General features: G+C 42.7%; 1 protein-coding gene across 1 annotated transcript; it reads left to right on the forward strand.

Annotated features, from left to right (window-relative positions):
* The first annotated feature begins 258 nt into the window (after positions 1–258).
* On the forward strand, positions 259–22658 carry LOC5521232 (rho GTPase-activating protein 21-B). The gene is made up of 25 exons (XM_032366513.2): positions 259–965; positions 2586–2738; positions 3054–3171; positions 3371–3449; positions 3894–3948; positions 4242–5564; positions 6163–6321; positions 7057–7110; positions 7469–7558; positions 8038–8166; positions 8293–8361; positions 8468–8538; positions 9468–9583; positions 9704–9790; positions 13860–13912; positions 14161–14234; positions 16325–16409; positions 16606–16684; positions 16790–16863; positions 16936–17025; positions 17278–17403; positions 17546–17596; positions 17724–17811; positions 19181–19206; positions 19497–22658. The coding sequence occupies exons 1-25, from the start codon at positions 939–941 to the stop codon at positions 21900–21902; spliced, it is 5682 nt and encodes a 1893-aa protein (XP_032222404.2). The 5' UTR covers positions 259–938; the 3' UTR covers positions 21903–22658.
* Positions 22659–26961: the final 4303 nt, after the last annotated feature.

The following is a 26961-nucleotide window of genomic DNA, read 5'->3' on the forward strand; positions in this document are numbered from 1 at the left end:
ATGTAACACCGCGCCAAACTCGAGATATAACCTAATGACAAAAAATTGCCGATTTTTTTTTCTATTTATGTTTTAGCTCGGAGATTCGAAAACCGAAAACGATTTGAAGGCTGCAATTCTGAATCACTATTACATGTTTTTTGGGGAAATCTAAGACGGAGTTAGTTTAATGATGTTATTTAGCTGTGTGTACTAGATGTTTGACACGCGCGCTAAGCCTCACTCCCAAGTACCGTCGAGAGAGATCGGAATGCCAAGTCACGTGATCTCCTTTGGCTCTCACGAAAGTATGTAACTCCACGGAGATTCGGATTTGCTATATTACTTTGAAGTTTTCTACTCCATTTTGCCAAGAAACGACGGTTTGGAATTCACCGATAAGGCTGTATGTTACTTAAGCTAGCTGCATTTTGCTGTGTGGTCCGTTCAAGTAACATTTGACGAGTTAATATTTGGAATTTGAGGCTTCATCGACGGAATGTTATTTTGAGAGAAAGCGAATCGCCGATAAATTTGGAGTGGTGTGTCCTACGAAGCATCAAGTCCTGCAACTTTTATGCCACCAAGACGTCATGAACGTTTTAGCTATTTGCCTCTTTGATTGGAAGCAAGTTGTTTAACTAACGGAACACCAATTTTGAGGCAATAGTAATCAAATTCAGTGTAATACAAGTTAATAGAGCGGGACCATCAGCATAAACATAACAACAGTGCAGCGTGCAAGGGAAATACTTATATCTGATGTACACTGCTATAAATCAACACATTCCAGCTCCGTTTGTGCACCCTGGAAGCAGTTTTATTTACAGATAATACGCCATTGGTCAGTGGGGTTATTATTTACGAGTTTGTGGGAGCTACTTTAGTGAATCTCTTGGCAAGCTTTGGAGGTTTTCACGATGGGCTGACCAACTGATCGAGTTGCTGCACTGGAATTTATGGCTAGCGGGAAGGGCCCAGCAACGGTAAGTACTACAATTTATATTATTCAGGTTGTGCTAGAAAACTTTAAGGCCTGTGTTACGCGTCCAGACCAATTTCAGGGTACACTAGTTTCGCCAGAGAATACACAAAAGCCATCTCTGCAAGCAGTCCTTCGCGTAGCGTAGGGAAATCTTTCAGTTTTCATACGTACTTCCTAAATAAATCGTCCCAAACTGGGTCGAGAATTATAGTAATAATTTATCTACGGTACTTGTGCATTGATATAAACGTTCCTGCACTAATCTATTTGGAAAAGGTTCAAGCGGTTCTGCACGATTTAGACAAGGTTGTGTTTGTCTCAATTGTGCTTGTGTCAACTTCGGATGGGTCTTTTGTCATTAAGAATCGATGCTGTTTGTGGGATTTAGAGTTTTCGAAATCCAGGATAACGACCCTAAACACGCGTATTACGTCTTTGTTGTACCCTGTCAGAGCCCTAAATTGGCGTCTGTTGCCTCGAGACTTGTTGTTGCACTCACATCGGTTGTAAAACGCCGCTATTTTATTGTACTTTTACCGATGTTTACTGTGCGGTTTTGACGGCGAGCGATGTTTTCGTTGTGACGTTTCTTGTAAGCTTTCACTTCGATAGACAGCTTGTTAATTTATTTCGAAAGTTTTTCGTTCCACCTTGATAGAGAAACAGCTGATGATTTGATAGATGCCAGACCAGTCCGCAAAAGCCAAAGCAAAGTTTAGTAAACACATCTCGAAATTACAACTAAACACACATATTCGGTTAGTTGTATAAACACCGAAGGCGAGCAATCATATGGAAGACATTTGCAATTTATTTTCTAGATTGCTTTTTGTTCCTTTTTTTCCTCCCTTACCAATATAATGTTTTATACATTTCAAACTTTAAATTCAAAGCAAAAAGATAATATCTGATTTAATCATATCGAAGGCATTGTGTCTTTGATTGTTACACCACAACAGAAGGTTATTAAAAGCTTGTCTTTTTAAGTCCGAAGGAGGTGATCTTCTATCTGTTATTATTTAATCCTGATATTTTCTTTTAGCTTATTTTTAGTGCCGCTCTATTGTTTTAGAGAGATTACAGTCAATTTTTTATTGGCTCTCTAAAATCGCCGTTTTCCTTAAGGATTATTGTTTTAATTCCTAAAACTCGCCCTAGCCTGATTTGAAATTGATCTTGTATTTTCTCTGTAGTTTATTAAATAGCAAAGCCTTCCCGAACTGCTGTTTTTAATTGTTCCGTTGTTTGAGGTTGATTCTGTCATGAATACTTGCAATAGAATAATAAAAAAAAAACCTTATGTTGCCATAGGTCAAGACTCTGTAACTGAAAGATATATGTCTTCCCGCTTTGGTACAAAAAAAAAAGATTGTCTAGAAATGCACTCACTAGCTTGACTTCTACTATAAGGCAAATAATGTAATTGATTGAATAAGTCCCTCCCCGGAGTAAGCGTCTTGCCGAAACATGTTGCACTTGTCTTGTCTTTGATGACAAGGGGGGCTGTACCTTAGAAGAAAGGAAATGGAGGTGGTATTTACATAGAATGTTAGAAACACTGTGTTACCTCCTTATTCGATAATTTATTGTTCTTTTAAATTCTTGTTTGTTGGCTGTCTAGGGATTACAGCTGGCTCCCACTGATGTTAATGCAAGCAGTGAGCTCCCTTCCTCAACCAAGAAAATACTCATCCAGCGCATTAACAATGGATTTGGGTTTACCTTGCGGCATTTTGTAGTTTACCCTCCAGAGGTCATCCGACCCAGCTCCCAGGTACTAATGTCCACTCACATGAATATCCTGTAGAACAGACAGTCAATGATTTAAAATTAAAAGAAAGCACAACCTCCAACCCAAGGTGAAACCTGATGCAGTTTCTTGTGAATTTGAAAACATGGATAAAGCTATAAAAGGTTAAAGAAAACTCATTCAAGCTTTCATAGACATCATTGCAACCACATGAAATACATACATTGGAACATCAATGTAGGATTTAATTTGTCTTTAAGCTTTTCATTTGGGCATTATGCCCCTGGTTAGATTGCAGGTTGCAGTAACATGTGTGGTCTTTGGGCCCTTGTTCCACAGGAAAACCCTTTGCATGGTGTTGAGAATGACCAGGTTAGAAGAGGCAAGCCAATGGACACAGTTTTTGTTCGGCAGGTGGCTCCCAATGGCCCTGCTGATAAAGCAGGCCTGTCTTCAGGTGTGTACAGTATGTGCTATGTTACAAATTTAGTTGTGGTTCTGAATTTCGACATATATTTTTATTTTTGATGGTGTCTGCTTACATAAAATTTGAATGTAGTTTTTTATTACTTGTCATTATGACTGTTGTACTATTGTGCTATTGTTTAATGGAAAAATGTCAGAAATGGTTTATTATTGAATATTCTTTATTTTAGGGGATCAGATTGTGTCAGTGAATGGTAATCAAGTTCTTAACAGAACTTATTCACAAGTCATTGAGCTGATCCAAAAGAGGTAAAAGCCATTCCACATGAATAAAAAAAAAAGGAACTCCAAGTGTTACTATTGGTTTTAGTGGTACAACAGAATAAAGCTTTCCTTGGTCTAACTTTCTGCTGAGACATGTGGAAAGGATTTCTCTGCAGGCTAGCAAACACAAAAAAATGGATTTCAGTTGACAATACAATACAATATATTTTATTTGTACCACAAGATGAAATAACAATACAATACTAAATACTTCAATAAAATTTGGGTACCAGCTGTCTAGAAATAACTAAAGAGCTAATCTAGCTAGACAGCCAAAATTAATTAACTTACAAGAGTTTGTCATCAGACGAGGCACAGTTGGAAGTGAAGTCAGACTAGTTAGAAAAGATTAGAATCCTAAAACTTGTTTGGCAAAGGTTATATGCTCGCTTCAGACATTTGCTATGCTGTTTCTTGGTTTCTCAACAGTGTGGAACAAGTGGAATTAGGAGTCATACCCAAAGAAGACTGTGTCCTTGAAATGGTAAGTGCTTTTGCACCTTATCTATTTGTGTTGATAACTTAATCTCTGTGGTGTATTTTTGAAGTTTTATGGATGTCCAATTATTATATTTGGTTATAAAATGTTTATTGTTTTGGATAAGTTTTCAGTTTATTAAACTTTAGGATAAGCTGAAAATTGCTGCTATAAAACCAGACCACACTTTACCAGTAAAGTTTGCATTTGACCCCAAATAGTCAGTCCTTAACAAACAATCCAAACAGTCCTTATCTTGTACACTATATGAAGTGTTTTGTTTATTGTTTTGTTACTAGGTCAGCCCAAAGAAAACAATCACACCTGCTCAAGTAAAGCCAAGTCCACCACCAACCAAGCCTAAGCCTGCTCGATCTGGATCAGTAGATCATGGAACCCCTTCTCCCGGCAAAGTAACATCCACTGTGATAATAGCACCAACACCCAGCCCTGATGCTCAATGGAAGAACACTTCGGTTACACTAAAGTTGACCGACACATCTGTTGACAGCCATGTAACACCAACTAGTGAAACCCACGTGAGTCGTCGGGGCTCTATTGATAGATCAGCTCAAGAGCACAGAAACTTTGTCATCTCGGATAACAGCAATGAGGATACAAATAATAACAAAAAACATTCTCCAAGCCCTGGACAACATGGGTCAATGGATGGAACATTTTTCTATGCTGCAACTGACTACACTGGCAAGGCCAAAGCTTTGCACTTTCAAAGAGGAGCAACCTCCGGGGATAATCTAACTGTTATTGATGACCCTAAATCCAAGGGTCGGTCCCGATCTCTTCCAGCTGTAGAGATGAAGGGTTTTCAAGGTTGGCAAGAAAGTAGGAGAAGAAAATATGAAGCAGCCTTACAAAATGGGTTAAAAACAGATCAAAATACACTGCAGATACACATAGGAGGGAATCACAATAAAAGCGATAACAGTATTTCCAATTTTTCTATTTCTTCTCCAAGGACAGTTGCATTAGATAGCTCTTCCACTATGAATGTCAGTCCCAACTCTGACTCTAGCTCGCGTCAACCTGTTGCTTCAGATCCCAATCATCGACGAATGAGTGGGGAGGAGTCAACATCATACTTGATCAGGACAATAGCTTCTCACATGAACCAGGAACGGAATACAAATCTAAAATCTTCTACAATGGAGGCAACACTATTGGAGAGTCAGCCTACACGTCGAAACTCTGACCATGCCATCAGGACTTATGACCAGCTGCCATTATCACGGCAGAGTGGTAGCAGTGAGCACCTTTCCTACTCAAACCAAGTCTCCATCTACCCTAACCAAACCCATCTTGAGAATTCTTCCTACAGTGAGAGCCATCATATGAGACTGGAGACTCCTACTGTACAAGGCAGAAAGTCTGAACAATCATCCAGTCCACGGCAACGTCGGACTTCTTACCTTATGGCCACAGGGTCAGCTCCTACATCACCCACCTCCAAATTACCCCCAAGAGGTGGTAGTACTAAAAAGGTTAAACCCACTCTGTCATCAGCATTGTCCTCTAGTTTTATTACCCCAATGATGGTACATGTGTCTACTGGTAACAATGGTGGCCAGGAAGAGAGGGGGGAAGATTTCCTGGAAAATGATGAGGTATGGTAATCACTCACTAGGAATTCCATATTTGATTTTATCAAGTTTTATACTGGAATAGCAGTGCATGCTTAATTGTCAGCTACTGCCATTTTCAGGTTTTTTATTTTTCTTCAAATAATTTGTTCGTATTACTCTAATCTTAATTAACTTGAATTTAGATAATTAAAAAAAGAAATATAGTATTTTTTATGTATCTATGTACATGACAAGTATATAATTTGTAGAAAAGCATGATGGCAAACCAAAACCATCTGTTTACAATTACTTGGTTAACCCCAATTTTGCTCAGCCAATCAAAGGTTACAATTGTGCAACTCCAAAAATGAATTGTCTCTCCATACTCAGACAGCATATCACAGCTGCTCAGGTAGTCTGCACTAATATGACATGCTAAGAATATTGAATAAAGTCAAACTGTTCATAGGGGTGATGAGATAGTTTAAATAACGTTTCTGCATTATTCTAAGGTAATGTTATTCTCATCCTGCTCAATTATAATTCTTTTATTGTTTTGGAGAGATATTGCACTGTTAGAATCATTTTTTTGAATTTAGAAATAAAAACCATGAAAGAATAAATAAAAAAATATTTGCAGATTTTCATGGAGGGTGAGCATGACGATGATTCCCTTGCACCTCGGCTTGGCCGACGGGTGTCTTATGTGATGGCAACCTCAACCCCATCCTCCCCGACCACCCTGACGCTTGAAGGCATGAAGGAAGAGGAGGACGAGCACACCATTGGAAATATGGAGGTATTTGATGCATACCAGGGATGAAATCTGCAAATAAGTCATCGTATGATTTATTAGGTTTATTTGTTTTTTATACTTAACTGCTGCTGGCTGCTGTATTACTAAAGCTGAAAAAAAGGAAGGCAGCTTGCTCTGAACAAACATTTAACAAACAGTGAACTGTTATGACATCACAAAAGGTCACATTTGTGAAAACATAATCATACATACCTTGTAATAGAAAATTAATGCCCATATTGATTAACATTGAATTAGTTAACATAATGTAAATTAGCATGAATCAGGGAACAAGTTTTTCCCAATAAAACGAAATCAATCCAAAAAGAGGTTAAACCCTCTTTATTATAATTTCTTATTATATATTATTATTTTTTAAATAGTTTGGGAAGTTTTGTTTGCTAAGGTCAATAAAACAATTTGCAATACCAAAAATAAAGGAGAGAAATTACTACAGCTCAATATAACATATATATACTACAGGTCAATACACTAATTTGTAATACCACACTGGAAATTAAGGAGAAAATAACTACAGAACATTTATTACTAATGTCAAAATGTCTTTCTTTTATATATATATATATATATATATATATATATATATATCATAAGAGGCCAGATGTATGACAAAGTTTTTCAACTACTGCTGTAGTATCATAGTAGAGTGTTCTAGTCAAACTCTTGAGAAAGACTTTCTGGCCTGGTATACCTAAGGCACATGCTGTTTGTTTCTAGATCTCAAAAGAGGGATTGCTGTGGAAGAAACTGGCTGTTGCAGGTGGAGGAAAGGTGTGAATAGCAATAATCTGGTGATTGAAGTCTGGATCAAATTTGCCGTCCTATGTTTTCTGCCTTAAAGCCTTACTATTTTTTTCTTCATACTGTAGCAAATTCTTTGTTTTTAGCATAAAATTATAAATTACACCCATATTTTCCAGCTATGGAATAATTCTGCTATGGTAGTATCAGTGCTATCCTCTATAATTATTACTTCTTTCCCTTTGACAAGGCACTGATTAAAAAACAACTCTGTTGTCAGAGAGGCATTTAACATAAATCTTCAACCCTGTGTAGAATTCTTTTTCTATTCTCAATATTATATAATACAAATTTTATCTTTGCTAATAAAAGATTGATGTTGTTACAGCGCTCAAGTGTACGTTCTTGGAAACCTGTCTATACTGTCCTCAAAGGTCATGTGATGTATTTCCACAAAGACAAGGAATCAGCACACCATGTAAACAAATGTCTTTAGGTTTCTCAATGATATTAGTGGACTAAAAGATCAGTCATACTTATTCTTAGTCACACACGCAGGTGGAGACATAAAAAACTTTAGAAATAATTTTTGGTGGGTTTCAATTAGCTGGTTTCCTGAAAGCAAGTCTAGAATTCTGGTGTAAATATGTTTGCAAAAAGGCTAAGATAATTTAACAAATCGGAAGAAGACTATTAGGCTTTATCATTTTACTAGGCTTCTCATTCTACTTGATTGTTGTCCATCAAAAACAATCACAATTTGTTTTGTCTCGATGTGAGTGTGTGACTGACAATAAGCATAAAATGCTGTGAAAGCATTTTTATTTTTAATTTAATTATTCTTATAAGTTTGTCTTTGCTACAAGCCCTTCTCTTACGTAGGCCCCCTTGAGGGGGGGGGCCTACTTATTTATACATAATTATTTTGCAATAAACATTTTTTTCTTATGTGTTAAGGGTGATGGCTTTGAGGAGTCCCAGCCAATCAGTATCAAGTCCAGTATCGTTGATATTGCATATGACTACACCAAAAGAAAGAACGTCTTTAGGATGACAACCTATAATGGTTCAGAGTTTCTGTTCCAGGTAAGTTAACCCACCTCAAGGTATTAAAACAGACAGGCAAGAAAATTTTTATGAGGTCATGGTTCTGACATCCAACTGAGAAATGATACAACACTATCAAGGTGCTAATGAACCAATGTCATTCAGGCTGAAGACCACGAATCAATGATGACTTGGATTGCTGCCATTCAAGCCAATAATAATCCTGATGAAGATGTGAGTAAAATTTTTTATATTGGCCGGGATTATGACCCATTTAATTTTCATAAATTTCATTCCATGGTCTTTACTTTTGACAGTTATGATGTTCTTTGTCATTCAGAAATCAGGTGTTACCAGTCAAAGTCTTATTATCAGAAGGATGAGAACAGTAGAACAAGAAACAGGGCCAAGGTGAGGCGGGTTATATTCCTTTCCTCATCAATAATTACCTTCAGCCATCATCGTCAACATAATAACTGCAGCATTTATTTTTATATTGATTCCAACAACCTCTAAAGAACCCAGCAATTAGCACAACTGACACATCCATTACAAAAGCGCTGTTAACACCCTTATCATTATCATCATAATTTGCATCATCACCATCATAATCACCACAACCACTACCACTATCACCATCATCATCCAGGGGTTTCATTAGGCCCCAGTGGCCGGTGGAAGCGCTGGCTATTTTCCACCGAGGGCCGGCTACTTTTTTTAGAACTAAAAAGATAAAATAACTCCCACCCCCTACTTATCAATCTCCACCACCTACTCTGAAAGTTCATGAAAGCCCTGTCATCATCACCACCACTACCACTATCATCATCATCATCATCACCACCGCCACCACTACCACCACCATCATCACCATCATTAGGGATCTTAAGCAACGACAACAGCAACATGGATGACAACAGCAGAAAACAATGGAATTTGATTCAGAATTCAAAAGCAGCATGTGAAAGTGTGTTCTGTCTAGTACATTTCAGCCGTATACCCCAATAGGAAAACTTTCACGGTCAATTGAGGGTGCAGTCATTTGCACTGTATACTCCTCTAACCATGTTCACTACTGTAGAAATAATGTCCTTAGTTATAATGTTTTTCTTATTCCATTGCAATTAATTTACAATTGATCGCCAAGTGCGAACACATCTTTTTCAATCTTGTTGTCCTAGCTGTCCTTCGTCATCCTTGCATAAGGTCCCTATTATCATTACCACCACCATCGGCGGCGGTGGCGGCAGCAGCATCATCAGTCACCTTTTGCACCAACATGATTGCTGTAATCCATTTTACTCTATTATTTACTGTTTCCTCCCGTCTTGTCTTGATAGCAACAACCAGACACCAACATCTCAAAAGCTGACACCAGCTGGCGGGGCCAAGATGCCAAACTTCTCAAACCTCAAGAAAAGTCTTTCTTTTAAAAACATCTCTGGCAGCCAAAAAGGTACAGTGGCAAGCAATCTATGGTAGATTACCACCATGGACATGTCATAGAGGGATATTGCTATATTTTCTGGATGAAAAAGGATGTTGATTTCTTTTATTGTTTTGCTGTTATGTGTAGGTGATGGAACAAAGAATCATCAGTGGCACAAAGGACACAAGAAAAGGAAAAAGCCTCCATCTGCAGCAGGGTCTAATTACACTCCTGGTAAGGATACAAGGGTCCATCTGCAGGGTCTAATTACACTCCTGGTAAGGATACAAGGGTCCATCTGCAGCAGGGTCTAATTACACTCCTGGTAAGGATACAAGTGTCCATCTGCAGGGTCTAATTACACTCCCGGTAAGGATACAAGGGTCCATCTGCAGGGTCTAATTACACTCCTGGTAAAGATACAAGTGTCCATCTGCAGGGTCTAATTACACTCCCGGTAAGGATACAAGGGTCCATCTGCAGGGTCTAATTACACTCCTGGTAAGGATACAAGGGTCCATCTGCAGGGTCTAATTACACTCCTGGTAAGGATACAAGTGTCCATCTGCAGGGTCTAATTACACTCCTGGTAAGGATACAAGTGTCCATCTGCAGGGTCTAATTACACTCCTGGTAAGGATACAAGTGTCCATCTGCAGGGTCTAATTACACCCCTGGTAAGGATACAAGGGTCCATCTGCAGCAGGGTCTAATTACACTCCTGGTAAGGATACAAGGGTCCATCTGCAGCAGGTCTAATTACACTCCTGGTAAGGATACAAGGGTCCATCTGCAGGGTCTAATTACACTCCTGGTAAGGATACAAGTGTCCATCTGCAGGGTCTAATTACACTCCAGGTAAGGGTACAAGTGTCAATCTGCAGGGTCTAATTACACTCCTGGTAAGGATACAAGTGTCCATCTGCAGGGTCTAATTACACTCCTGGTAAGGATACAAGTGTCCATCTGCAGGGTCTCATTACACTCCTGGTAGGGATACAAGTGTCCATCTGCAGGGTCTAATTACACTCCTGGTAAGGATACAAGTGTCCATCTGCAGGGTCTAATTACACTCCTGGTAAGTATACAAGGGTCCATCTGCAGGGTCTAATTACACTCCTGGTAAGGATACAAGGGTCCATCTGCAGGGTCTAATTACACTCCTGGTAAGGATACAAGTGTCCATCTGCAGGGTCTAATTACACTCCAGGTAAGGGTACAAGTGTCAATCTGCAGGGTCTAATTACACTCCTGGTAAGGATACAAGTGTCCATCTGCAGGGTCTAATTACACTCCTGGTAAGGATACAAGTGTCCATCTGCAGGGTCTAATTACACTCCTGGTAAGGATACAAGTGTCCATCTGCAGGGTCTAATTACACTCCTGGTAAGGATACAAGGGTCCATCTGCAGGGTCTAATTACACTCCTGGTAAGGATACAAGGGTCCATCTGCAGGGTCTAATTACACTCCTGGTAAGGATACAAGTGTCCATCTGCAGGGTCTAATTACACTCCTGGTAAGGATACAAGGGTCCATCTGCAGGGTCTAATTACACTCCTGGTAAGGATACAAGGGTCCATCTGCAGGGTCTAATTACACTCCTGGTAAGGATACAAGGGTCCATCTGCAGCAGGTCTAATTACACTCCTGGTAAGGATACAAGGGTCCATCTGCAGGGTCTAATTACACTCCTGGTAAGGATACAAGGGTCCATCTGCAGGGTCTAATTACACTCCTGGTAAGGATACAAGGGTCCATCTGCAGGGTCTAATTACACTCCTGGTAAGGATACAAGTGTCCATCTGCAGGGTCTAATTACACTCCTGGTAAGGATACAAGGGTCCATCTGCAGGGTCTAATTACACTCCTGGTAAGGATACAAGTGTCCATCTGCAGGGTCTAATTACACTCCTGGTAAGGATACAAGGGTCCATCTGCAGCAGGTCTAATTACACTCCTGGTAAGGATACAAGGGTCCATCTGCAGGGTCTAATTACACTCCTGGTAAGGATACAAGTGTCCATCTGCAGGGTCTAATTACACTCCTGGTAAGGATACAAGTGTCCATCTGCAGGGTCTAATTACACTCCTGGTAAGGATACAAGTGTCCATCTGCAGGGTCTAATTACACTCCTGGTAAGGATACAAATGTCCATCTGCAGGGTCTAATTACACTCCTGGTAAGGATACAAGTGTCCATCTGCAGGGTCTAATTACACTCCTGGTAAGGATACAAGGGTCCATCTGCAGGGTCTAATTACACTCCTGGTAAGGATACAAGTGTCCATCTGCAGGGTCTAATTACACTCCAGGTAAGGGTACAAGTGTCAATCTGCAGGGTCTAATTACACTCCTGGTAAGGATACAAGTGTCCATCTGCAGGGTCTAATTACACTCCTGGTAAGGATACAAGTGTCCATCTGCAGGGTCTCATTACACTCCTGGTAGGGATACAAGTGTCCATCTGCAGGGTCTAATTACACTCCTGGTAAGGATACAAGTGTCCATCTGCAGGGTCTAATTACACTCCTGGTAAGGATACAAGGGTCCATCTGCAGGGTCTAATTACACTCCTGGTAAGGATACAAGGGTCCATCTGCAGGGTCTAATTACACTCCTGGTAAGTATACAAGTGTCTATCTGCAGGGTCTAATTACACTCCTGGTAAGGACACAAGTGTGTACATGTGTTATGATGATATGACAAGTGTGTACATGTGATGTGGCAAGTTTGTACAAGTGTTGGGATGTGGCAAGTGTGTACACGAGTTGTGATGTGGCAAGTGTGTCTGCAGGGTCTAATTACACTCCTGGTAAGGATACAAGTGTGTACATGTGTTGATGTGACAAGTGTGTACATGTGTTGGGATGTGACAAGTGTGTACACATGTTGTGAGGTGACAAGTGTGTACACATGTTGTGATGTGACGAGTGTGTACACGTATAATGATGTGACAAGTGTGTACATGTGATGTGATGTGATGTGATGTAGAAGTGTGTATATGTGATGTGATATTGTAAGTGTGTACATGTGTTGTGATGTGACAAGTGTGTACATGTGTTGTGATGTGGCAAGTGTGTTCATGTGATGTGGCAAGTATGTACATGTGTTATGTGACAAGTGTGTACACGTGTTATGATGTGACAAGTGTGTACATGTGTTGTGATGTGGCAAGTGTGTTCATGTGATGTGGCAAGTGTGTACATGTGTTGTGATGTGACAAGTGTGTACATGTGTTGTGATGTGGCAAGTGTGTACATGTGTTGTGATGTGACAATTGTGTACATGTGATGTGGCAAGTGTGTACACATGTTGTGATGTGACGAGTGTGTACATGTGTTGTGATGTGGCAAGTGTGTACATGTGTTGTGATGTGGCAAGTGTGTAAGCGTGTTATGATGTGGCAAGTGTGTACATATGTTGGGATGTGGCAAGTGTGTACATGTGATGTGGCAAGTGTGTACATGTGATGTGGCAAGTGTGTTCATGTGATGTGGCAAGTGTGTACATGTGTTGTGATGTGACAATTGTGTACATGTGATGTGACAAGTGTGTACATGTGTTGTGATGTGGCAAGTGTGTACACGTGTTGTGATATGGCAAGTGTGTACATGTGTTGTGATGTGACAATTGTGTACATGTGATGTGGCAAGTGTGTACACGTGTTGTGATGTGGCAAGTGTGTACACGTGTTATGATGTGACAAGTGTCTACATGTGTTGTGATGTGGCAAGTGTGTACATGTGATGTGGCAAGTGTGTACACGTGTTATGATGTGGCAAGTGTGTACATGTGATGTGGCAAGTGTGTACATATGTTGGGATGTGGCAAGTGTGTACATGTGATGTGACTAATGTGTACATGTGTTGTGATGTGGCAAGTGTGTACATGTGATGTGACTAATGTGTACATGTGTTGTGATGTGGCAAGTGTGTACATGTGATGTGACAAGTATGTACATGTGTTGTGATGTGACATGTGTGTACATATGTTGGGATGTGGCAAGTGTGTACATGTGATGTGGCAAGTGTGTACATGTGATGTGACAAGTATGTACATGTGTTGTGATGTGACAAGGGTGTACATGTGTTGTGATGTGACAAGTATGTACATGTGATGTGGCAAGTGTGTAGATGTGTTGTGATGTGGCAAGTGTGTACATGTGTTGTGCTGTGACAAGTGTGTACATGTGATGTGACAAGGGTGTACATGTGATGTGACAAGTGTGTACATGTGTTTTGATTTGGCATTGTGGTTTCATTTTTTTATTGATTAATGCATTGATACTATTGATGTTGTAGGTCACACGATAGGTGTCCCACTTGAAATGTGCCCTTGCTCAAAATCTAATAAGGTATGGTTGTAAAAGTCTATGCATTCCAAATTCCTCTAAGATTTATCCCACAGTAAGAATGGTTGTAAGACCTCTGTTTTTCTCTCCACTAAATGAATAGAATTTATTTTTAAGAATACTGAATTATTCCAGATTTGCAATATATATGTTGTTTGTTGATCTCCCAATGACTTATCAGTTGTCGTGGTTTTCAGTTTGTTCCTATCTAAGTTGAGTACTTAACTAATGTATTTTTCTCTGCATGTCAGTTTGTTCCAATCCTGGTTGAGCACTGCTGTGATGTAGTCGGTACGAAGGGCATTGAGGCAGTTGGAGTTTACAGGTAACTCGATTGTGGCTGTGTAAACTATACCTAGTAGGCTTACTGACCTGACATGGGGTGTGTACCTAGAGTTCAATGTTGTTGGCTTACTGACCTGACATGGGGTGTGTACCTAGAGTTCAATGTTGTCGGCTTACTGACCTGACATGGGGTGTGTACCTAAACTTCAATGTTGTTGGCTTACTGACCTGACATGGGGTGTGTACCTAGAGTTCAATGTTGTTGGCTTACTGACCTGACATGGGGTGTGTACCTAGAGTTCATTGTTGTTGGCTTACTGACCTGACATGGGGTGTGTACCTAGAGTCCAATGTTGTTGGCTTACTGACCTGACATGGGGTGTGTACCTAGAGTTCAATGTTGTTGGCTTACTGACCTGACATGGGGTGTGTAGCTAGAGTTCAGTGTTGTTGGCTTACTGACCTGACATGGGGTGTGTACCTAGACTCTAATGTTGTTGGCTTACTGACCTGACATGGGGTGTGTACCTAGAGTTCAATGTTGTTTGCTTACTGACCTGACATGGTGTTTATACCAAGAGTTCAATGTTGTTGGCTTACTGACCTGACATGGGGTGTGTACCTAAAGTTCAATGTTGTTGGCTTACTGACCTGACATGGGGTGTGTAGCTAGAGTTCAGTGTTGTTGGCTTACTGACCTGACATGGGGTGTGTACCTAAAGTTCAATGTTGTTGGTTTACTGACCTGACATGGTGTTTATACCTAAAGTTCAATGTTGTTGGTTTACTGACCTGACATGGGGTGTGTACCTAAAGTTCAATGTTGTTGGCTTACTGACCTGACATGGGGTGTGTACCTAAACTTCAATGCTGTTGGCTTACTGACCTGACATGGGGTGTGTACCTAAAGTTCAATGTTGTTGGCTTACTGACCTGACATGGGGTGTGTACCTAGAGTTCAATGTTGTTGGCTTACTGACCTGACATGGGGTGTGTACCTAGAGTTCAATGTTGTTTGCTTACTGACCTGACATGGTGTTTATACCAAGAGTTCAATGTTGTTGGCTTACTTACCTGACATGGGGTGTGTACCTAGAGTTCAATGTTGTTGGCTTACTGACCTGACATGGGGTGTGTACCTAGAGTTCAATGTTGTCAGCTTACTGACCTGACATGGGGTGTGTACCTAAACTTCAATGTTGTTGGCTTACTGACCTGACATGGGGTGTGTACCTAGAGTTCAATGTTGTTGGCTTACTGACCTGACATGGGGTGTGTACCTAGAGTTCATTGTTGTTGGCTTACTGACCTGACATGGGGTGTGTACCTAGAGTCCAATGTTGTTGGCTTACTGACCTGACATGGGGTGTGTACCTAGAGTCCAATGTTGTTGGCTTACTGACCTGACATGGGGTGTGTAGCTAGAGTTCAGTGTTGTTGGCTTACTGACCTGACATGGGGTGTGTACCTAGAGTCCAATGTTGTTGGCTTACTGACCTGACATGGGGTGTGTACCTAGAGTTCAATGTTGTTTGCTTACTGACCTGACATGGTGTTTATACCAAGAGTTCAATGTTGTTGGCTTACTGACCTGACATGGGGTGTGTACCTAAAGTTCAATGTTGTTGGCTTACTGACCTGACATGGGGTGTGTAGCTAGAGTTCAGTGTTGTTGGCTTACTGACCTGACATGGGGTGTGTACCTAAAGTTCAATGTTGTTGGTTTACTGACCTGACATGGTGTTTATACCTAAAGTTCAATGTTGTTGGTTTACTGACCTGACATGGGGTGTGTACCTAAAGTTCAATGTTGTTGGCTTACTGACCTGACATGGGGTGTGTACCTAAACTTCAATGTTGTTGGCTTACTGACCTGACATGGGGTGTGTACCTAAAGTTCAATGTTGTTGGCTTACTGACCTGACATGGGGTGTGTACCTAGAGTTCAATGTTGTTGGCTTACTGACCTGACATGGGGTGTGTACCTAGAGTTCAATGTTGTTGGCTTACTGACCTGACATGGGGTGTGTACCTAGAGTTCAGTGTTGTTGGCTTACTTACCTGACATGGGGTGTGTACTTAGAGTTCAGTGTTGTTGGCTTACTGACCTGACATGGGGTGTGTACGTAGGGTGCCTGGAAATTCAGCTGCTGTGGGTGCACTAAGCGAAGAGCTGAACGAGAAAGGGGCGGAAAACATCAACTTTCAAGAAGAGGTACTTTGATACCAAGAGACTTAGAAACGACTTAGTGGGCTCATGTATGAGATATGAATACTGCATCACAAACAGACTTGTTATAACACAACCACCAAGAAAAAAAATGCTTGTTTTCATTATGTTTATACCTTCACTATGTTGGAACGATTTACAACATAAATGTGACACTATTTTTTTTGTGTGTGTATGATAGAAATGGCACGATGTGAACAATATTACAAGTTTGTTGAAGCAATTCCTGCGAAAGCTGCCAGAAGGGCTGGTTACCGCAGGTTAGTATTTTACATTCTGGCAAACTAGGTTTAGTTTTAAAACATCCTAGCTTGTACTTTAGCTGTGTATGCCTTGAGTCTATGACTAAAACTTATCTCTACTAGAGCTCTATGAAAGCTTTATTGAGGCAAACCGCAAAGACGACCCTGTTGAAAGAATGGGTGCCCTGAAGATGCTGGTAAAATTTCTTGTTTTCCTGCCCCCCAATGGATGAGTGTTGATGGTAACTTGTGCAATTTTTGTCTGCTAGATCAACGAGTTACCTGATCATAATTACGAAACGCTGCGTCACCTCCTAACCCACTTAAAGCATGTAGCGGAGCATGCAGACACCAACAAGGTTTGTACCACCGATAGATAAAGAAATTAGCTATAAATCTGTTATAGTAGTCTTTTGCTCCGACGGGGGGCTAAAGCTCATAACCTCAACGAAATTACTCTGTTTTCCAGAGGCTTAAATACCATTTCAACCCCGTGTTGATTTATTTCCATAACTCCACCATGCCTATGCAGAATACCAAGTTTTTCCTACTGGTTGTCTGTAGTGTTTCTAGTCACAACATGCTACAACGCGTGCCTATCATATTTCCAGATGGAGGCTCGTAATCTCGCCATCGTGTTTGGCCCCACGTTAGTACGGACAGGGGAAGACACTATGATGTCTATGGTCAAGGACATGTCTGACCAATGTCGTATAGTGGAGACCATTCTTACCCATGTGAGTATAACAATTCCACGGATGTCCAGTCTGCTTATAGTACAAACCATGTACACACCCCATGCGAGTAAAACGTCTCATTGAATGTTGCTTAGATATGCATTTATGTGATAGGTCGCTATGCCATTTTGTATGCTTGCAGAACGAGTGGTTCTTTGAGGGCTCGGAAGGAGAGGACGCTCCACCTTCAAAGGTGCTTTCTTTTTTATTTTTAAATCACCTATGAATGACAATCTCCAAATTTAATCGCAATACTGTTTAAAGCTACCATGACGTAGACGTTAGAAACTGTAAATTATAATAATATCTTTTATGACCAGCCTCCCCTGGATGCTACGGATAACTCTGCAGATCAGTTCGTCTCACTGAGTGTGTTGTCATCTCTCGGACAAGCTGCCGGGAGCTTCAGTGAGTAGAATCACACCACATGCTGTGCACACTTGTCCACAAGTCGTTAAACACACACCAAACGCTACACACCTCCATATTTAACTCGTTGAACACACGCCACACGCTACACACTCCTCCATATTCAACTCGTTGAACACACGCCACACGCTACACACTCCTCCATATTTAACTCGTTGAACACACGCCACACGCTAGACACACCTCCATATTCAACTCGTTGAACACACGCCACACGCTACACACTCCTCCATATTTAACTCGTTTAACACACCACTCGCTAGACACACCTCCATATTAAACTCGTTAAATACACACCACTCACTATACACACCTCCATATTAAACTCGTTAAACACACCACTCGCTAGACACACCTTCATATTAAACTCGTTAAATACACACCACTCGCTAGACACACTCTTCCATATTTAACTCGTTAAACACACCACACGCTATACACACCTCCATATTAAACTCGTTAAATACACACCACTCACTATACACACCTCCATATTAAACTCGTTAAACACACCACTCGCTAGACACACCTTCATATTAAACTCGTTAAATACACACCACTCGCTAGACACACTCTTCCATATTTAACTCGTTAAACACACCACTCGCTAGACACACTCCTCCATATTAAACTCGTTAAACACACCACTCGCTAGACACACCTTCATATTAAACTCGTTAAATACACACCACACACTATACACACTCCTTCATATTTAACTCGTTAAACACACCAATCGCTAGACACACTCTTCCATATTTAACTCGTTAAACACACCACTCGCTAGACACACCTCCATATTAAACTCGTTAAATACACACCACTCGCTAGACACACCTCCATATTAAACTCGTTAAATACACACCACACGCTATACACACTCCTCCCTATTTAACTCGTTAAACACACCACTCGCTAGACACACCTCCATATTAAACTCGTTAAATACACACCACTCGCTATACACACCTCCATATTAAGCTCGTTAAACACACCACACGCTATACACACTAATCCATATTCCACTCGTTAAACACACACCACTCGCTAGACACACACCTCCATAGTTAACTCGTTGAACAGCTTGTTGTCCCTATTCGGATAAGCTGCTACATTTTGCACTCCATGTATCCCACGAAGCACTATGTTTTCTCCACTCGCGCACTGTGCTTTCACACTCAGCTAAGCTGGTTCAGTGAATGGTGCGCGCAGTCAGTATGCTTGGCTTTCTTTTATGTCTCATACTTCCAATATAAACAAACCAGATACTCCATCCAGTGTAAGCTTTACCGAATTGTAATTCTTTTCTTCCCTGATCCTGATTGTGCTGGCCTTTTTCTGTTCACAGATGAAGAAGGAAACATTAAACACAAGGTGAGACTGATGACCAATAAGTAACAATCGGAAATTATCTGCCCCTGTGTTCACGGTTCCTGTTAGGCGGCATGTATATGAGTGCTAGTTTTCTTCTAAAGCTTAGGCAGACAACGCAACCTAATGGACAATTCTTGTTCTGTGTAATGAGCATAATCGAGTATAAAATCACATTTCTAGAAAATCCATACCAAGGCCTGCTAAATGAGATTGAAGTAGTTGAATTGAAGTAGTAATGAATGTGATCGTATTACCTACTTACCCCTATCTCGCCATGTGTTCCTTTACAGCCGACCTCACCAGGGCACCTTACTCTGCACATCCCCAAGTTTAGGACAAAGCCCGGCAAGAGTGAGTCTCAAGACTCTCATGGTGGGGATAGCTCCCCATCAGATGGAAGCATGTCTCCCACCAGCAGTCGACCTGTGCTACGGTTCGCAGGCTCCTGTCCGGGATCACCTACGCAGGAGCGTGCCAGCAACAAGCTGATGGCCAAACGCCACGAGTTGTCCTCCTCCTCTACCGGTTCAATGTCTTCCGCTGCTTTGGACGTGAACGACAGTGAATCTAGGACTCGAGGGTGCTCGTCCTTAAGGGCGTATTCCTATGCTCGACCGCCGCCACCATCTTATCGCAAGAGTGGACCCCCCAAGAGGCCCAACAGCCCATCCAATGAGCAAGACGGTCCGCAGGGGAACGCCACGTCTGGCTTCATGTCAGAGACGAGTGATGGTAGTAAGAAAGACGACGGACACGATGAACATGGTCTTCAGAAACCCACCTTTGCATCACTTAGCGAGGAAACCAGGCTAAGACTGCTCAAGGTCAGCCTACAGCAGAAAGCAGCCGAGAAAAAGCGAATGCTTGAAAGTCCCACAAGTCCGCATCCCCCAACATTCCCTGATGTGAACGGAGAGCTAACGGTGCCTCATCGCGAGCACGAGACGTCGGACAGCACTGAGCATCTGAGCAGCGACAATACCAGCAGAAGCAGTAGTACCCCTAGCAGCAAAAACGCATCTAGGGAGTCTCTTCAGCACCAGCAGCAGATGGATGAAGCGCAAAGGGCTGTACCCTTTAAAACAGAGAGCGTTGCCACGTCGTCCCCAGCCACCTCACAGGAGAGTACGACCACGTCAAGTCAGACGGTGCTTACTATACTACATGGTGAAGGCGTCCCTGCGGCTCCCGCAGAGGCCACGCGTCGACCGGCAAGCTCTGATATACGAGCGCGCAGGAACACTGCTGAAGGGTTACGAATCCGGCGCTCGTTGCAGTCTGAGAGTAGCGATTCGTCTGGCGATGAGGAAGGGGAGCTAAAGCTTAGTATGTCCAAGACGTTCGACGAAAAATTACGTATCCTCCTGGATTTGGATTATCAGTTCAAGGATCAGAAGCGAAAGGAGGAGGAGACTGCGGCAGTTGCCGGCGCTAGGCGACCTTCAGACGAGCTTACGGATGATGCAAAAGGCAGTAACACCAGCCTGAACTCGTCTGCTTCTGAGCGCAAACCTTCCGTGGAGAGACCAGACGCGCAGCCCAGAAGGGCATCCGTCGAGAGATCGCTATTTATCAACAAGCCACCAGCCACGAAGTCATCGCTACAGATCAACACTAAAAGTAAGCAAGTACTGAGTGCGCAACCTAAAGCAGCTAGCAAGCGCCCCGTCTCCGCACGAGATCCTCCCAAGGCTCAGCTATCAATGACTAAACCAGAGGTTTCTAGGAAAAGTGAAGGCTCGTTCCTAGATGAGCGTCAGGCTTCAAAGATCGGTCACGTTCACACGGCGACTCCGGTCGCGCTCAGGGAATTCAAGATCGATGGCAATTTGAGGAAAGAGCCAAAGAAAGCTGCAGTTGGGTCTACACCGCCATCCCGCGCACCGGCTGCCAAGCCACCCCTGACTAGACACGACTCGCCCTTTGTGAAGAGTATGACGGAGAGTGGGCACGGTAAATCGCGTACGGAGACGAGCTCCATCACGATCAGTCCGCGACACCCTACCAACAGTCCGCGCGGGTATGTGTCCGAGGCTGCTAGTCCTCGCAACTCCAGCACAGAAACAAGCCCGCGGAACTCGCGCACCGAGATGAACATCAACTTGTCCGGTGGGCAACTGAAGACCTCTTCCGAAGCACACAGTCGTAAAATGCCTGGTGGGCAACCAAAATATGGAGTTCCAGGCAACAGGAGACCCGCTGCCAGCAAGTATGCTGCAATGGCCGCGCGAACGCACGTGCCACCCAAGGTTATGGGCCGCGATACGACCGCGAAGTCCCCGACATATCCACACCGGGACGCTCACAGGGACATTCTACCGTCTCGATCGACTTACGGCGGCTCGTACAAGGAGCCAGTGCGTCAGAAACACGTACATAAAATGGAGTCCAACGCAAAACACATAGCGGAGCTGCTAGAAGAGATGCACAGCGAGCGCTATCTCAAGATGTCGCGCCAGCGATCCGATATCTCAGGACAAGCGCAGAAGGCGGCGGCTCAGCGGGCTGCCCAGGCGCGCATGCGCAGGAGGTCTCTCGGAGACGAGAACCAGGAGAACATCGCGCTTGCTGTGGCCGCTGCTGACAAAGAGAAACTCGCGCCGCCACCACCACAGGGTTCCCAGCGCGACCGTAGACAAGCGGACGATACACCGCTCTCGAGCGAACACCGAGTTAACGTCAAATCTAAAAGATAAACACTGGTATCCTAAAACCTTGCGTTTAATTATTTACCTTAGGCTAAGTTTTCGTCCTATTGTGCATGAGTCGATTGCAAATTATAGAAAAAGAGGAAACAATCAACTCAGCTCATAGATAATATGGTGATGTTTATTTCCGGTATAAGCTCCGTACATGCAGCGCCAGCATTGATTAGAATTACATGTACAGCCTCACTTGGATGCCCACAAGAGAATACAGCAATGCCAGCGCTGTTTGCATGCGGCTAGAAAGACGTTTGGTACACTTAATGAATAGGACAGAGTTCGCACACTGCGAACTACTTGTTCAACTCGTCTATAATCCTGTACTTGTTTCTTGGATTCTGGTGCATGGGTGTGACTCCTTTTGGATATCCAGATCCCTGTCTCCAAGAGACACACTAAGAACTAAATTTCTTGCGATTTTTAAGCGCCTCCCAAATGCCCCATCTTTCATGAGATCAATTCTGTATTTTATAAAAGTAAAGTATTGTAGGTTGGGTTTTATATGAATATGTTTTTATATGTATGACGGTTTTCCTTCAGGGGTAGGGCTAGTTTAGTGGGGGTATATTTTGAACTGAAATGCATTTCTAAGAGAACTGCCGCATGTTTCATTAAGAGCTCTATTTTCACAGAAATTGATTAATGCATAAAAATGCATGTGGTACTACTTGCACTTTGGCAAAAGAAACTTGTATTTTTATATTCTTCTATATATCAATATTATTGAAAATATATATCTTTTATTTACTTTTTTCTTGTCGCCTCGTTCCTCTAGGGTACAAACTATATCTTACGCGCGAGTGTATCTAAGATTTGGCTTCGTTCCTCTAGGGTACATACTATATCTTACGCGCGAGTGTAGGTAAGATTTGGCCTCGTTCCTCTAGGGTACATACTATATCTTACGCGCGAGTGTAGCTAAGATTTGGCCTCGTTCCTCTAGGGTACATACTATATCTTACGCGCGAGTGTAGCTAAGATTTGGCCTCGTTCCTCTAGGTTACATACTATAACTTACGCGCGAGTGTAGCTAAGATTTGGTCTCTTTCCTCTAGGGTACATACTATAACTTACGCGCGAGTGTAGCTAAGATTTGGCCTCGTTCCTCTAGGTTACATACTATAACTTACGCGCGAGTGTAGCTAAGATTTGGTCTCTTTCCTCTAGGGTACATACTATAACTTACGCGCGAGTGTAGCTAAGATTTGTCCTCGTTCCTCTAGGGTACAAACTATATCTTACGCGCGAGTATAGCTAAGATTTGGCCTCGTTCCTCTAGGGTACATACTATAACTTACGCGCGAGTGTAGGTAAGATTTGGCCCCGTTCCTCTAGGGTACATACTATATCTTACGCGCGAGTGTAGCTAAGATTTGGCCTCGTTCCTCTAGGGTACATACTATATCTTACGCGCGAGTGTAGCTAAGATTTGGCCTCGTTCCTCTAGGGTACATACTATATCTTACGCGCGAGTGTAGCTAAGATTTGTCCTCGTTCCTCTAGGGTACAAACTATATCTAACGCGCTAGTGGAGCTAAGATTTGGCCTCGTTCCTCTAGGGTACATACTATAACTTACGCGCGAGTGTAGGTAAGATTTGGCCTCGTTCCTCTAGGGTACATACTATATCTTACGCGCGAGTGTAGCTAAGATTTGGCCTCGTTCCTCTAGGGTACATACTATAACTTACGCGCGAGTGTAGCTAAGATTTGGCCTCGTTCCTCTAGGATACATACTATGACTTACGCGCGAGTGGAGCTAAGATTTGGCCTCGTTCCTCTAGGGTACATACTATAACTTACGCGCGAGTGGAGCTAAGATTTGGCCTCGTTCCTCTAGGGTACATACTATAACTTACGCGCGAGTGTAGCTAAGATTTGGCCTCGTTCCTCTGGGGTACATATTATAACATACGCGCGAGTGGAGCTAAGGTTTGGCCTCGTTCCTCTAGGGTACATACTATAACTTACGCGCGAGTGTAGGTAAGATTTGGCCTCGTTCCTCTAGGGTACATACTATATCTTACGCGCGAGTGTAGCTAAGATTTGGCCTCGTTCCTCTAGGATACATACTATAACTTACGCGCGAGTGGAGCTAAGATTTGGCCTCGTTCCTCTAGGTTACATACTATAACTTACGCGCGAGTGTAGCTAAGATTTGTCCTCGTTCCTCTAGGGTACAAACTATATCTTACGCGCGAGTATAGCTAAGATTTGGCCTCGTTCCTCTAGGGTACATACTATATCTTACGCGCGAGTGTAGGTAAGATTTGGCCTCGTTCCTCTAGGGTACATACTATATCTTACGCGCGAGTGTAGCTAAGATTTGGCCTCGTTCCTCTAGGGTACATACTATAACTTACGCGCGAGTGTAGCTAAGATCTCTAGGGTACATACTATTACTTACGCGCGAGTGTAGCTAAGATTTGGCCTCGTTCCTCTAGGATACATACTATGACTAACGCGCGAGTGGAGCTAAGATTTGGCCTCGTTCCTTCTAGGGTACATACTATAACTTACGCGCGAGTGTAGCTAAGATTTGGCCTCGTTCCTCTAGGTTACATACTATATTTTACGCGCGAGTGTAAGTAAGATTTGGCCTCGTTCCTCTAGGATACATACTATAACTTACGCGCGAGTGTAGCTAAGATTTGGCCTCGTTCCTCTAGGGTACATACTATAACTTACGCGCGAGTGTAGCTAAGATTTGGCCTCGTTCCTCTAGGGTACATACTATATCTTACACGCGAGTGTAGCTAAGATTTGGCCTCGTTCCTCTAGGGTACATACTATAACTTACGCGCGAGTGTAGCTAAGATTTGGCCTCGTTCCTCTAGGATACATACTATGACTTACGCGCGAGTGGAGCTAAGATTTGGCCTCGTTCCTCTAGGGTACATACTATAACTTACGCGCGAGTGGAGCTAAGATTTGGCCTCGTTCCTCTAGGGTACATACTATAACTTACGCGCGAGTGTAGCTAAGATTTGGCCTCGTTCCTCTGGGGTACATATTATAACATACGCGCGAGTGGAGCTAAGGTTTGGCCTCGTTCCTCTAGGGTACATACTATAACTTACGCGCGAGTGTAGGTAAGATTTGGCCTCGTTCCTCTAGGGTACATACTATATCTTACGCGCGAGTGTAGCTAAGATTTGGCCTCGTTCCTCTAGGTTACATACTATATTTTACGCGCGAGTGTAAGTAAGATTTGGCCTCGTTCCTCTAGGGTACATACTATAACTTACGCGCGAGTGTAGCTAAGATTTGGCCTCGTTCCTCTAGGGTACATACTATAACTTACGCGCGAGTGTAGCTAAGATCTCTAGGGTACATACTATAACTTACGCGCGAGTGTAGCTAAGATTTGGCCTCGTTCCTCTGGGGTACATACTATAACTTACGCGCGAGTGTAGCTAAGATTTGGCCTCGTTCCTCTGGGGTACATACTATAACTTACGCGCGAGTGTAGCTAAGATTTGGCCTCGTTCCTCTAGGGTACATACTATAACTTACGCGCGAGTGTAGCTAAGATTTGGCCTCGTTCCTCTAGGGTACATACTATAACTTACGCGCGAGTGTAGCTAAGATCTCTAGGGTACATACTATAACTTACGCGCGAGTGTAGCTAAGATTTGGCCTCGTTCCTCTGGGGTACATACTTTAACTTACGCGCGAGTGTAGCTAAGATTTGGCCTCGTTCCTCTAGGGTACATTCTATAACTTACGCGCGAGTGTAGCTAAGATTTGGCCTCGTTCCTCTAGGGTACATACTATAACTTACGCGCGAGTGGAGCTAAGGTTTGGCCTCGTTCCTCTAGGGTACATACTATATCTTACGCGCGAGTGTAGCTAAGATTTGGCCTCGTTCCTTATAGGGTACATACTATAACTTACGCGCGAGTGTAGTTAAGATTTGGCCTCGTTCCTCTAGGGTACATACTATTACTTACGCGCGAGTGTAGTTAAGATTTGGCCTCGTTCCTCTAGGGTACATACTATAACTTACGCGCGAGTGTAGCTAAGATTTGGCCTCGTTCCTCTAGGGTACATACTATAACTTACGCGCGGCGTCTCCAAGTTACTAACAGCCAAGGTGAGGGCCCTCTTCAAGCTTAAAGCCTTCCTTTTCGAGGCTCTGCAGCCTGATTAACCACGCTATTATTGTCGAACATTGCTAGAGTTGTTGAAGGCCGAGTGGCGCGCGCTTTGATCCAAAAGCAGCGCTATCTTCCCCACCCACCCCCGCTAGAACCAACATTTGTTTTCTAGCTGCCCTCGACAATTTTTTATCACGTGCACCGTGAATGATCTAATAAACGGCCCCTATCTAAAAAAACGCCTCCTATTTAATGAATGCCCATCCTCGAGCTTACAAGTTTGTTTTGAACGAAACCCTCCATCCTTTCGCGCTCACCTTCCTCCCAGGCTTTAAAAAAGAACTACATAGGAATTCCGGTAAAAAAATCAATTACAACTGCCTATTAATCTAAGAGAGTATAGTTGCGTCTTGCTCAATGGCAAGAACTGCTTTTTACGCAGGCTATAATTGAACGTGATCTACACTTAAGTTTGTTATATAGTTAAAACTAAAGGCCCCACTTTAATAAACGCATCCCATCTATTGAACGCCCTCCCCTCCCCTCGGACCACCGAAATTTAATACCCCCTCCCCCCCTGGGCGATCCTTACGGTATGAAAGTTGAAAAGAGTATTCAGTAGTATTCAGAGTACTCGGTAGTATGTATTCTACTTGAATTCAACAGCTTCTGGAGGCTTTTTTAAAGCGTTTTCCTCACGGTATTTTCTCTTTACCAGCTTAGCGCCTTCGAGCTATCCCAAACTTGTATTAGACCGTCTGGGGAGTTTGAGGGTCGGCGGTCCATTTTCGGATTATTAACCATAATGACGTCACTGTTAATAAGTACCTAGACGCATTACAAAGCCAACGGCGTAATTTGATTGGGCAAATGAACAGTATCCGCACCTCGACACAAAGAACGAGAAGTATGGAGACAAAAGAACTCCTTTGTAAAACAAACATAATAGGA

The sequence above is a fragment of the Nematostella vectensis genome, chromosome 2 (genome assembly GCF_932526225.1).
Source record: "Nematostella vectensis chromosome 2, jaNemVect1.1, whole genome shotgun sequence".
Lineage (NCBI taxonomy): Eukaryota > Metazoa > Cnidaria > Anthozoa > Actiniaria > Edwardsiidae > Nematostella > Nematostella vectensis.

Coding starts and splice junctions, on each gene's coding strand:
- LOC5521232 (XM_032366513.2), top strand. CDS start 939: ATGGCTAGCGGGAAGGGCCCAGCAACG. Junction 3,949..4,241: donor AAGACTGTGTCCTTGAAATG/GTAAGTGCTTTT, acceptor TTTTGTTACTAG/GTCAGCCCAAAGAAAACAAT. Junction 16,864..16,935: donor TGGGTGCCCTGAAGATGCTG/GTAAAATTTCTT, acceptor TTTGTCTGCTAG/ATCAACGAGTTACCTGATCA.